General features: G+C 55.4%; 2 protein-coding genes across 2 annotated transcripts; one reads left to right on the forward strand and one right to left on the reverse strand.

Moving 5' to 3' along the window:
* Positions 1 to 6453: 6453 nt before the first annotated feature.
* TRIM72 (tripartite motif containing 72, E3 ubiquitin protein ligase) lies at positions 6454 to 10593 on the reverse strand. The gene is made up of 6 exons (XM_004691671.2): positions 10583 to 10593; positions 9885 to 10005; positions 9572 to 9802; positions 9132 to 9154; positions 8425 to 8543; positions 6454 to 7633 (listed from the first exon to the last, which is right to left on the reverse strand). Exons 1-6 carry the CDS (start codon positions 10591 to 10593, stop codon positions 7065 to 7067), a joined length of 1074 nt encoding a protein of 357 aa, XP_004691728.1. The 3' UTR covers positions 6454 to 7064.
* A 265-nt stretch (positions 10594 to 10858) lies between these two features.
* PYDC1 (PYD (pyrin domain) containing 1) lies at positions 10859 to 11128 on the forward strand. Its single transcript, XM_004691672.1, has one exon. The coding sequence runs from the start codon at positions 10859 to 10861 to the stop codon at positions 11126 to 11128; it is 270 nt and encodes an 89-aa protein (XP_004691729.1).
* Positions 11129 to 11896: the final 768 nt, after the last annotated feature.

Here is an 11896-nt window from a genome sequence, read left to right on the forward strand (position 1 = left end):
TCGTGCAGTATTGTTACAGCAGCACACCCACTCTGGCCCTCTCAGCCAGCTGCAAGCTCTGGAGGCCGAAGCCCACTCTCCTTGGGACCCCTCCCAAACCTCACTGGAGCCTCACTCCTAGTGGGGATTCAGGGAGCACTGCGGGCCCTCCCTGGTGGCACAATTGGTTAAAGCACAGCACTGCAAAGCTAAGTGGCAGCCACTTCTGCAATTGTATCCAGCTGGAGAACCGAGCCACAGGGCCCAGCAGGCCTCTCCTGACCCCCGCTGCTCCCCTCAGCAGTGCACTTCGTCAGTCTCCCTGTTCTGCTCCCCGCTCTGTCCCTGGTGAATCCTCTCACCCATGCCCTCACCACCACCTTGGTCCCCGACCCTCTAGACACCCCAGCGCTTATATGTATAAATAAATAAATCTTTAAAAAAATGTAGGGTCAGCGGCTGGATCCTAGTGATCTAATATTAAGTCAAATAAGCAGGTCCCTGGTGCTAAGGAAAAATTGTTGATTTTTTTAAGGGGTGATAATAGTGATATGGTTTGTAAGGAAATGTAACAGAAGTGAGTACCGAAGGGCACACAGATGAGTGCAATGCCAAGACAGTGTTCTGACAACCGAGCGGTAGCTTTTGTTAAAGCAATTTTTATAAATTCATGTCTCCTGATACGAAAGATGGCTCTTTCCCTTAAACACGTGCTTGCAAATGTACATCAGCAGCAGGAAGGGCTTCAGTGAACTAAGATGTCTGAGGTTTGCTTTTAAGCATCCCAGGAAAAGAGAAAGAAAAACATGTAAGGTGAAGCAACTCCAGCAAGCCTTGCTGATTGTTGACGCTGGCAGACAGCTGTGGAGTCCTCTTTTCTCTGCTCTGTGGGATTGAAATTTTCATCATAAAAGACTTTTTTCCCATCCTCTGGGGAGTAGAGGGGTAAATAAATAAATAAATAAATCAGTCCCAGAAGACAAACTATTTTCATGCCCCTTTGACACTGTTCAAAACCAAGTAAAATGAAACAAAAATCGCACATTATCATTAAAAGCATGAAAAATGGTTAAACACAAACCCAAGCTGAGAGTCCTCTCTAAGGGGGAGATGGAAGCTGAGGTGGGGGAACCCCATGTAAGTAAATTGTCAAAAAGAATCTGACACTGGCATTCACGAGTGTCCTTATTTTTCAAGAAATGGCAGAATAGAGAGGAGCAAACAGACGACTTGGTGAGTGTGTATGAACAAGGCTTTACGCATAATCCTAGTCTGTGTCCTTGTGGCTAAAGAAAAACAGTATATGGTTTCTGCCCTAGGGATCTCCCGCTAACAAAAGCCGGGTGATGTCTCAAACAGATTTCTGAGCTCAGAGTTGGGAAAGAGACCTCCTAACGTATGTTCAGTCTCTGGCTTACCACATTGCTTTGGAAACGAATTCCTGTGGCTGGCTCAGTTTCTTCACCTGTAGAATAAGCAATTGGCTGAAGTTCCTATTAAGAAAAGATCAAGGCCCTCCCTGGTGGCGCAGCGGGTTAAAGCACAGCACTAAGAAGCTTAAGCCATTTCTGCATGAGTTCGATCCCCGCCTGCCCCGGAGGTGACCACATGGCGCGGCAGACCTGACCCGCCCGCTGCTCCCCTCAGCAGTGTACTTCGTCAATCTGCCTGTTCTGCTCCCCACTCTGTCTCTGGTGAATCCTCTCACCCTCCGCATCTCTGGCCTGTATCCCAGTTCTATATGAATAAATAAATAAATCTTTAAAAAAAAAAGAAAGAAAGAAAGAAAGAAAGGATCAAAAGCCAGGCAGATGCAGTGCACCACAGGTGCCTATGGCCACAGGTGTGCAGTCTTTGCCAACAACACCCCCTCTAGGACGCCACCCCGATTCCCACTCACCCTTCCTTCAGGGCCCTTGGTCTGGCCGGCAGCCTTCTCTGGTTCCTGGCTTTTGTAGAATGCTGAGGCATTTCCCCATGTCCCCAAACCCTTCATCTGTCCCTGCGCCCCCTTCCCCACCTGCACTCGTCTCCCAGAAACCCAGATACCCTGGCCCAACCCCTAGCCATTTGGGGGAGAATTCATCACCCTTAAAGTCCTACAGACCCAGGTCCAAAAAGCCCACACACACACACTCCATCAACAAGCTAAAAGACAAGTGGTCTGATTAGGAGGAAGCACCCAGAACACGAGCATGTAACACAAGTATGTGCACAGAAGACAGAGAGCCACCCTGACCTTCAGGTAAAGGAGCAAGTGATGAGAACAGACAGTGTTTAGAAAAGGAACCATGACCCGTCAGTAAATACAAGTGCTGAGAAATGTGCCAAAAAGGAAAAGGAGGAAAAAGAGGGCCTCCTCAGTGGCCTCGGGGCTGTCTTAGTGAAACTATGGCCTGAATTCAAATCCCGGCCAGGGAGCTGACCCACAAGGTGCCACAGACCTCATCTGTCTCAGCCGCTGCTCCCCTCAGCAGTGTACTTCATTGATCCATCTGTTCTGCCCCCCAGTCTGTCTCTGGTGAGTCCTGTCACCCCCCCACACACACACACACACCCCTCTGGTCTATACCCCAGTTCTTCTATGCAAAATGAATAATTTTTTTAAAGAAAAGGAAAAAAAAATGAGTCTGCTAATACTGAGAAGTGAAGAAGAATTAGAGCAACTCTATTCTCATGTGTCTGGAGTGCAAATACGTAGAGATGGAATTTTTGTCTAAAGCCCAAAGCAGAGGCGAGCAAGGCGTCAGGCCTAGTTTCTGCAGCTCGTGAGCAAACAAGTCCAGCCTGGAAAGTGCCACTCTCAGTACCCACCTGGGTGAAACAGGGAGCTGGGGGGCTTCCCCCTTGAGCTCCACCTCAAAACAAGTGAGAGCTTGTTCCCAAAGAACCTCATGGAGGCCAAAGGTCCCTCTCCTGCCCTGGGTGGTGGGAGCTGGGAGGCCCAGGTGAAGGCTGGCGAGTTCTCAGGAGAACCTGACACAGGAACTTGAGGGCTAGAGCTGGGTTTCAGGGGAGGGACAGACAACCCCAGAGTGCCCGGGGGGCCTGGGCAGTGTGGCCAAGAGCAGGGGAGCCCACGCACAGCACTGCCTTGGCAAAGGGATACGGCGGCTGCATCTACTGCCAGCGCTAACACCTGGGGAGAGGCAGGTGAGGCGGCTGCTGAGGGCTTGTCACAGGGGCCAGTCCCAGTGCACCCACATCACCCCGGAAGAGCCCAGGGAGACCTCCCCTGAAAGCAGGTGTCATGCCAGAGCCCGTGTAGAGCCCCACCCTGGAGCCGGCAGGGGATAGTTCCCCGGAAGAAGAAAGAATGAGAAGAGAATGAAGGACCAGGTGCCCCACCCTTCCCACTTCAGGCCATCTACATCGAATGCGGTGTTGAAACTTTGAATCACACCAGGCCGGGCCTTTTTGAGTCTGAGAATGAGACTGACTGAACATGGCCAAAAGCGATGCGGTCTTCCTGACCGTGGCTGAGACCAGTGAGAAGCTGGCTGCTAGAGTAACCCCTTCCAGCGCTTCCCTCTGTGAGCCCCACCTCCACATAGTCCTTCCCATTGGCCGTTTTTTTCCCCAAGTCCACAAGACAATGGGAACACTAGCATTCTAAAGGCACATGCATGAGACCCCAGAAACTCCACCACTGCCCCTCCACCCGTCTGCCTTTGAGCGTTGCTTGTGATTGCAAAGCCCTCAATTCACTACAGAATACTTAAGTAAGCAGGGGCGTGTTTGTTCAGTGGACATTACAGAGCACCACGGTCTATGCAAATGTGAGCAAATCCACTGATAACTGACCAAATGAAAAAGGCATGTCACGGAATGGGAAGAACCGTAGGTTGTGTTCATGGGCAGCCTGGCACATTTATATGGAAAGAAACATCGTTGTCTCTTTTCCATGGGTCTCTATCGGTACCATAAGTCCTGAAAAACAACACCCAGACAACAGGAGTTACTCCTAATGTGGGGGGAGAGAAGACATTCACACTGACGGCACTGGTTATACAGAACGTTCCTTATCTGGAAAATGTTCTTAGGTATATTTTTGCATCATTCATATTTTTTTAATAATTTGAAGAACATTCCATGAACATTTGGAAGCCTAATCCACAGTCAGCACCAATGCAAAACTCTGTGGACAGCTCTTGTTCAATATCAAATTTTCATGTAGATTCTGTGTTCCACTAGGTGTGTTTCCACACAAACATATTTTCAGTGCCTACTTGTCAGTAAATTACACAACTTTTCCACCACCCAGCATATAATGAGAATCATGTTGGCACAACGTTGATATGTCAAGATGCCCCATGCACTTGTGGATTCGGGTCCTTGTGGCTGTACCATGAGTTGCCCAGGGGATATTTGAACCCCAGGGGCAGAGCGACAGAGCTGAGTGGAGAGCGAGTTGTTGGGAGACTTCGTGTTGCAGGGATAAGTGAGACAAATGAGATATGGGTATAAGGTCATTGACACATAGCAAGCTCTTCAAAATGTTTTTACTTGCAGGTCAGCACCTGGCAGGTGTCGTCTTTTTTTTTTTTTTTTTTTTAAAGTTTATTTTTACATCATTTTTCACATTTTTTTTTCATCTCAATTGTAATCCCCATGGGTTTCCCATCACCAAATCACCCCTGTGCCACCACCACAGTCGTCTTTTGTACAGGAAATTACCGCACAGAAACCATTGAGCACCGGTTACGCTGGTTCCCAGAATCGCCAGCAGGGGGAGCGCTAAAGGAGAAACGGCTGCTCCTTTGGTACTTTCCAGCTCACATTTTCCTGGACTTAACGCCCAGCATCTGCCTGGGCCAGGTGGCTGCCATGCAACATGAAATGTGCGGATGAGGCAGCATTCCCGCAAACTGGTCCCATCAAGATGACATATGGTTCACCCACCTGGCACACCACCAGCCACGGGCAAGGTCAGGGAGTCATTTCCCACAATGCATGCAGCTGAAGCCGGAGAACCTGTGCTGGCCGGGAATAGAAAGTTTCCTCATGTAACTTGAATGAGGGGCAAGTGACTGAGGCTGCAGCTGCAGAGGGATGGCACCTGTGCCCAGGGGGCCTCACAGGCTGCTCCCGGCCGAGGAGTAGATGCCGTAGCCACGCAGGGCCCTTGCAAGGGGCAGCCAGGCTGCAGGAGTCCCCATGACAGCTGAGGCCACCCCACCCAAACTTGCCTACCTCTCCTTCACTCGGGGTCAACTGGCATGACAATCTAACAGCCCCTGTCCTCTCACGCGGCCATCCTCCCTCATATAGCCCTTACACATTTAATCTTGTCTTGGCAACTGCTTCTCAGGGAGCCCCTTTCCCTAGAAAAGGCTTTGGGTGCTTGGATAATGCCCAGCCTCCCCCAACACCCAGGATGGGGGCTCTTCAGAGATGCCTCCTGTAAAGGAGGCATGGGGCCAAGAGAGGATAAGAAATGATGGTGTTTGAGTGAGAGGGAAAAGCCACTGCTAGAAGAATTGTGTCATGGGAGTGTAGGAAGTTCAGTCTGACCAGTGATGATGCACCCTGGCACAAAGTACACAGGAGGCTAGAGAAGAGCAAGTACCCCAAATGCTGAGCCAGACAACCCAAATGCTGAGCCAGACATCTGGAGCCTTCTCCGTGGGCAACGAGGATCACTCGAAAGTTTAGAGCAAATGAATGACATGACCACATTTGGGTTTTTAGAAAATGATGAGTCAAGAGTGGAAGCCAAGAGGTCACCACCCAGCCTTAAGTCATTTATCTCCACAGAGATTTAATAAGGAAGGAGTCAGCATACAAAGACTTGTTAATGGTGCTGGATTTACAACCAAAGCATTCACTTACTTTATTGTTCTGTATTCAAGCATGAAAGAACTTTTCAAATTAATTCTCTGTCTCAGAGCCAAGATCCAACGGGCCTTCCTCTGGGAAACACCACGAGGAGTGACTCCCCCACCCCCAGTCAGGTCTTTAGGCCTTTCTTACCCCTCCTACTATTTTCCCACCCCCAGAAAATCCTCACATTGGCTCCAAGGAGCAGGGGCCTCTCCCCCTTTCCCAATCCACAGCAGCCTGCCTGCCAGCTGAAGAGCTCCAGGCGTCATCCTCGCTGAGGGGGGGGGGGGGCAGCCTCCTTTACTTGCCACCTGAATCCACAAAGGCCTCCCCCTCCGGAGAACAGTAGCTGTCACCTCCAGGGCCCAAGAAGTGGGCTTTTGAGCAAGAACCACAGAAGGCAAGTGACTAGCGAGGGGTCAGCGGGGCAAGGGGGCTCTTCACAGCATGAGGGTCAGGGCTGGGGTGAACGCTGGGCCCTTTGGCCTGGTTAGCAACTTGGGGGACTTCCTCAGTGCCAGACACCCAGTAACACATTCCAGAGGCAAAGGGACAGAGGGGGACCATTCTATTCTCCAGCATGGACCCCAAAATGCGGCTGTTGAATGGAGGCACGTACAATAGAAGAATGGCCTTCAGCGCCTGAGAGGGACAGCAACCTGACAACCGGCCTGCACAAGGGCAGGTGGCTGAGCAGAGGCGCGCCTTCATCCGCCTTTTGTGGGGTGTCTGTGATCCCTCTTGTAGCCGCGGCATCGGGGTCACCGGGGAACTTGTTAGAAAGGAACAGGTTTGGGCTGGTTGAGACCTACTGACCGGACTCAGCAATCTGTGCTCTACGTGGGAACCTGCGGCATGCTCGAAGCGGGGAGCCGGGACAAAACACCCCTTCCCTGAGGCCTTGGGGGGACAGTATGAGACTAAAGGGGCTTCTTAGTCTACAGAGCCCGCCAGCGACTCCCTCAGTTTTCCCCAGACCCCTGAGCTCTTTTCCTTCCTTCCCTGCACCTCAGTTTCTTCCTGGAACCCCTGACCTGTGTTCTCCAAGTAAGATTTCCTAACTGAGCCGACTCACACGTGCCGCCCCCCACAACCACCTGCATCCCTCACTCACACGCAGAACCCTCTTCATGCAAAGCCCCAACTTCTCAGGACTCTTTAAGTGCCCAGCCCCAAACCCTAGCCCGCACTGCACCCCCTTTCCCACTCTCCCTCCAGGCCGAGGCTCCCAGGGCTCTGCGCCCCTCCCCAGGACGCAGGGCTCAGGCCTCCTCCGGCCCCACGAGCTGCAGCGGCTGGGCGTTCTTGCCCTTGTCGTGCCAGCACACGTCGAAGAAAGGGTACACGGGCCCCGGCAGGCGCTCGTGGAAGGCGAAGAGCAGCTCGAGCGCGTCGCCGTCGCTGGCGTCGTAGAAGGCCAGGACGCCGTCGCCGAAGCTCAGGTAGACGCCGATGCGCGTGGGCCGCCGCTCGCCGGTGCGTAGCGCCCGCGGCTCCTTGGCCTCCACGTGCGCCTCCAGCACCTTGCCCTCGCGCAGCCCCAGCAGCCAGAGGCCCTGCGACGGCACGGCGTGCAGACGGCCGCGGCGGCTGGCCTGCGCCGCCATCACGCCGAGGCCCCAGCGCGGCTTGTCGCCCACCTCCACCTCCCAGTAGTGCTCGCCCGCCGAGAGCAGCTGGTGCGCCAGCACCGCCACCGCCTTGTCGAACTGGCGCGGGTCCTCGCCGGCCGCCGGCGCCTTCTGCTCCGAGCACTCCACGCGGCGGCCCGAGGCAGCCAGCACCAGGCTCGGGTGCGCTGTGCTGGGGTCCAGGGTCAGCTCCGCCAGCGCTGCCGGAAGGACAGGGGTCAGCCTGCATGCTGGCCGGCAGTGCCAGCCAGCGCTTTCGCCCCAAGTTAGCCCCTCAGCTCGGGCTTGGGCAGAGACCTCACTCCTGTGGGCTGTGGATTTCAGTTAACTCAAATGTGAAATGAGACCATAGGACCGGGCCAGTTTTGAGGAGGACGAAGTGGATTCAAGGCGTGTAACTCACCTTCTGAGGCCCAGAAAAGGGCCTGGTCACCCTTAGGAAGCCTAGTGCAGACCCCACCCAGCTGTGTGACCTCCCTGTGCACAATGGTGTAGGGGTGTCTCCCAATGCTCTGCACCCCAGTGCTCTCTCGCTTTTGGGTAGGGAGGGAAAGCTGAGCTTTGGCTCTCCCCAGACACAAGCCACCAACAGCCATGCCTGACCCCGGCCAGTCTCCCAGGGTTCAGTTCTTCAGATCCTGAACACCCCCGTTCCCCATGAACAGAGACTATCATCTCCAGAAGGGGCAGGAACCAGAGAGGGGTCACGCGGGGAGTCAGTGCTCGCACCCAGGCCCAAACCCCGCCAGCAGCAGCTCCAGCTGGATGCACACCATGTCACCCACCCACCTATAAATTCACACCTCTAAGGTCCTCCCCCCAAAGCAAGTTTTGAGGTTACAGGGGAACCCCAAAGATAAGAGAGCCATAGGCACCTTCCTGGATGACCTCCCCAGTTGGGAAAAAGGGGCCCTCTATGTGTTGCTGGAGTCTCCCAGGAGCCACACAGTCAAGAACAGGTTCCTGTCTCCAACCTGTTCCCTCCCCGTACCTGGCATCAGCGCCCGGAACATCTTCCTCCACACCTGGAATTTGAAGTCGTCCGAGATGACAGGCAGCTGGATGTCCAGACGGGCTGGAGGTGGCGACTCGGCCAGAATCTTCTGCAGCCTGCGGTGGCGGGGACAGGATTTAAAGCCTGATTTAAAGCTTCCCCGCTGGAGTTTCCGTTTGGAGAGAGAAAACATTGTGGACATGATGGTGGTGATGGTCCCACAACGTGAGTGTGTCAAATGCCACCAAACTTCAGACGTATGCTGAAAACGCTTACGTCCGTGTGCTTGATGTTCTATTTTACCACAATTTAAGAAAGAAACAGCCTCTTCAGTTTGCCCCCACCTGCCTCCCCTCCTCGCCCACTCACCAGCCTGCTCTTGCTGTGCCCCCGATCTGCAGCGCCCTGCCCCTGTCTCCTTACCAGCCAACCCTTCACTCCCCACGCCCAGCTCAAGCACAGCCCTCTGGGTGTCTTCCCTGACCGCCCGCTGCCCTGCAGGCAGCACGGAGCTGCCATGATGCCCAGGTTTCCGTCTCCAGCAGCCGCCTGGGAGGGCCCCGCTAAAGACCAGGTCAGGGTCACGTGTGCCTTCAACACAAAGCGCAGGGACATGGCAGTGGCTGGATCGGAGTAGAGGGTGGGCCGGTGTCCCCGAGACTGTGAGGGCAAAGGGGGGCAGAGGCGGGCCAGGTTGCACTCACCTGCTGGTCACCAGGCAGTATTTCTGGACAGGGAGAAAAAGAGAAGGGAGTGAGACAGGCAGGGGACACTGGGCACTGAGGATCGAGGGGACCCCAGGAATACTGGGGGTGGGGACAGGCAGGGTCAGAAAAGTTGAAGGAAACCCAGAACACAACACACCCCAGCCCTTCACCTCACGTGAGTTAGGAAAAGGCATCCCTTCCCTAGAGGCCCCACGCTGCTTTGGAAGGACGTCCGTGACAGGCGGGCACCCACTTACAGGGTCCTCGGGCAGCGCCCGCCCTGAACAACCAGAAGAGCAGGCCCGGGGCCCCGTCCTCCCCAGGCGAGCCTGGCTCTGGCGGCCCCTCACAGGGCCCTTCTCCCCTTCTCTCACAATGGGATGACATCTCTGGAGCCCCAGTCCGGGAGGGGCGGGGACAGGTCACCCAGCGCTCACCATGAGGAACTCGGTCTGTGGCTTGTCAGCCACCTCCTCCAGCACCTTCTCCATCTGCCGCAGCTGCTCCAGGTAAGAGTTCACGCCCGCCAGCTCCCGCCGCAAGGCGACCCCTGCCTCCTCCCGCACACGCTCGGCCTCTCGGTCCAGTGAGTCCTCCAGGGCAGCCAGGAACACCCGCATCTTGCCCAGCTGCTCCGCCACCGCTCCCCGGAACTGTCGCACTGTCTCCTACGGGGCAGATGGGCAGAAGCGCTTGGCAGGGAACCCTCAGCCTGCACCCCTCTCCCCAGGCTCCCACCTGAGCCCTCACCTCCACCTCCACCAGCTGATGCTCCAGCGTGGCCACATTCTTCTCCTTGCGGGTGCAGGCCTCCTGCAGCTGCACCTTCTGCTGCGGGAGCTGCGTCTGGAGGCATAAAGAGGGGCCACTGCTACCCCCAACCCACAGCTCCACGCTAGCCTACCCTTTCTGCCTCGGCCTCCAGCCAGCGCCTCCTCCAGCCTGACCGGCATCTCACCACCCCACAAGCCCACGGACAGAAATCCAGGCCCTCGGCAGACTGGTGCTACTGTCCGAACGCCCCTTCAGTAACCGGCCCCAGCCTGGCCTGCCCTGCTCCCAAGCCTTCAGCTGTCAGCCCCTCAGCACAGGTCTCTGGGGGATGGCTAACATAAATGCAGTTTGGTCTTCTCCATGGTCCAGGGCTTGGTACACAGCAGATTTCAGGGGGTGTGCATGTGAGTGTGGGGTTTGTGAAGGAGCAATGCAACTTCTGGCCTTCACCCTCTACTGAAAAGCAGCACTTGAGCAGAATACCCAATCAGCCTCCCTGCAAACTATGGCCTCTAAGGGCAGTTCCTGCCCTAGACCATGCACTTTGTGACTCCTGAGATGCATGCACTGTGGAGGCCCCAGAAGCTCCTGCCCACACCCCTGAGCTGGGAGTGCCTAGCCCTCCAGCCCACCGGCTCCCTCCTGCCTATATGACTTCCAGGTTGTCATGGGACCAGCCATTCATGCCTCGCCCATGGGTGTGACAAATTGCCCCCCACACACACACCCCCTCCTGCAGGATACTGGAAACATCCTCGACACTGTTAGCCAATGTGGCCCTGCCTGGTCCAACTAGACAGAAGATGATTGGATTAAGTCTCCCCTGGCCAGCTTCCAGGTCAGCCTCCTCCCTGGGACACCTTCCAGGGCCACCGCCCCACCTACTGTAGAAAAGGACAGGCATCTGTAGGTGAGGGACCCAAGCGGTTCAGAAGGATCAGGATTGAGCCATGGGAAAGAAGAGAGACGCCATCCTGGAGACTCTGGAGAACCTGACTGCAGATGAGCTCAAGAAGTTCAAGCTGAAGCTGGGGGCAGCTAAGCTGCCAGAGGGTTTTCGGGTCATCCCCCGGGGGGCGCTCGGGCCGCTGGACGTGGTGGACCTCACAGACAAGATGGTCTCTTTCTACCGTGAGGACTTCAGCGCCAAGCTCGCTGCAGATTTGCTCACAGACATGGGCTTGCAGGAGGAGGCGGCTCGACTGCAGCAACTCGAGTGAGTGGCCAGGGCCAGGGGACCCATTTAGCCACTGAGTCTGGGCCTCCCTAAGGCTTGGCACGGGTTGGATAGACCCTGGATGTGTATCCCACACCTGGGCCACTGGTGCCCAGATCATTTCACAGACTCTGTTCTCTCTTCACAGGTAAATGCTGCCGATTTGGGAGTTCTGGGGTTACCAGCAGAGGTGAGTCTGGGCTGGAAAGGTTTCTGGGAGGTGACAGGTCCTACCCTGGGCTAGAAGACCACCAGTCAGCACTGGACAGGACTGGGCAATATGGGGGAGAGAGAGAGACGCTGAGGTGGGGAAGTCTGGGGGGTAGGAATACCAGCCTGAGTGTCTACCCCTCTAGGAGCCTGGGGACCAAGACGTCAGCACTGCTTGCAGGCAGGAACCCGGCAGAAGTCCTCCCGGAACACCATTCTCAAGAGGACACAAGAAAGGCAGCTTTTCCAGGGCAGAGACAGGATCCCAGGCTCCAGACCCTCGAGGCTCCCGTCCCTGTGCCCGTCACTATCCTTCCGCCACCTAATAAATGTCTTGTTTGAAATAAGTTCCCTCCCTGTTAAGGCAATTTGGGGCTGGGGCTGCGTGGAAGCACCCTCTGCTAGGGCGATTCTCCACATAGGAGACGTGCACAAGCTGGTCTGTGCCTGCGTCTCCATTTGCCAACGTGGGGGAGTCTTTGCGGGGCACAGGTACAAGCTGTGTGTGGGCTCTGTTTTCGACCAGAAGGAAGCCTTGACTTGGGACTCGGTGCCAAGCTGG

Source organism: Condylura cristata, unplaced genomic scaffold, assembly GCF_000260355.1.
Source record: "Condylura cristata isolate star-nosed mole 26May11 unplaced genomic scaffold, ConCri1.0 scaffold00032, whole genome shotgun sequence".
In the NCBI taxonomy this organism is placed as follows: Eukaryota; Metazoa; Chordata; class Mammalia; order Eulipotyphla; family Talpidae; genus Condylura; species Condylura cristata.

Bases quoted from the DNA above. Each gene is read 5' to 3' on its own strand.
- TRIM72 (XM_004691671.2), bottom strand. The intron at 9,155-9,571 runs GTGAGCGCTGGG...CTCCCTGTCCAG, and splicing joins CACAGACCGAGTTCCTCATG to AAATACTGCCTGGTGACCAG. The intron at 8,544-9,131 runs GTGAGTGCAACC...CCGCCACCGCAG, and splicing joins TACTGCCTGGTGACCAGCAG to GCTGCAGAAGATTCTGGCCG.
- PYDC1 (XM_004691672.1), top strand. From the start codon at position 10,859: ATGGGAAAGAAGAGAGACGCCATCCTGGAGACTCTGGAGAACCTGACT.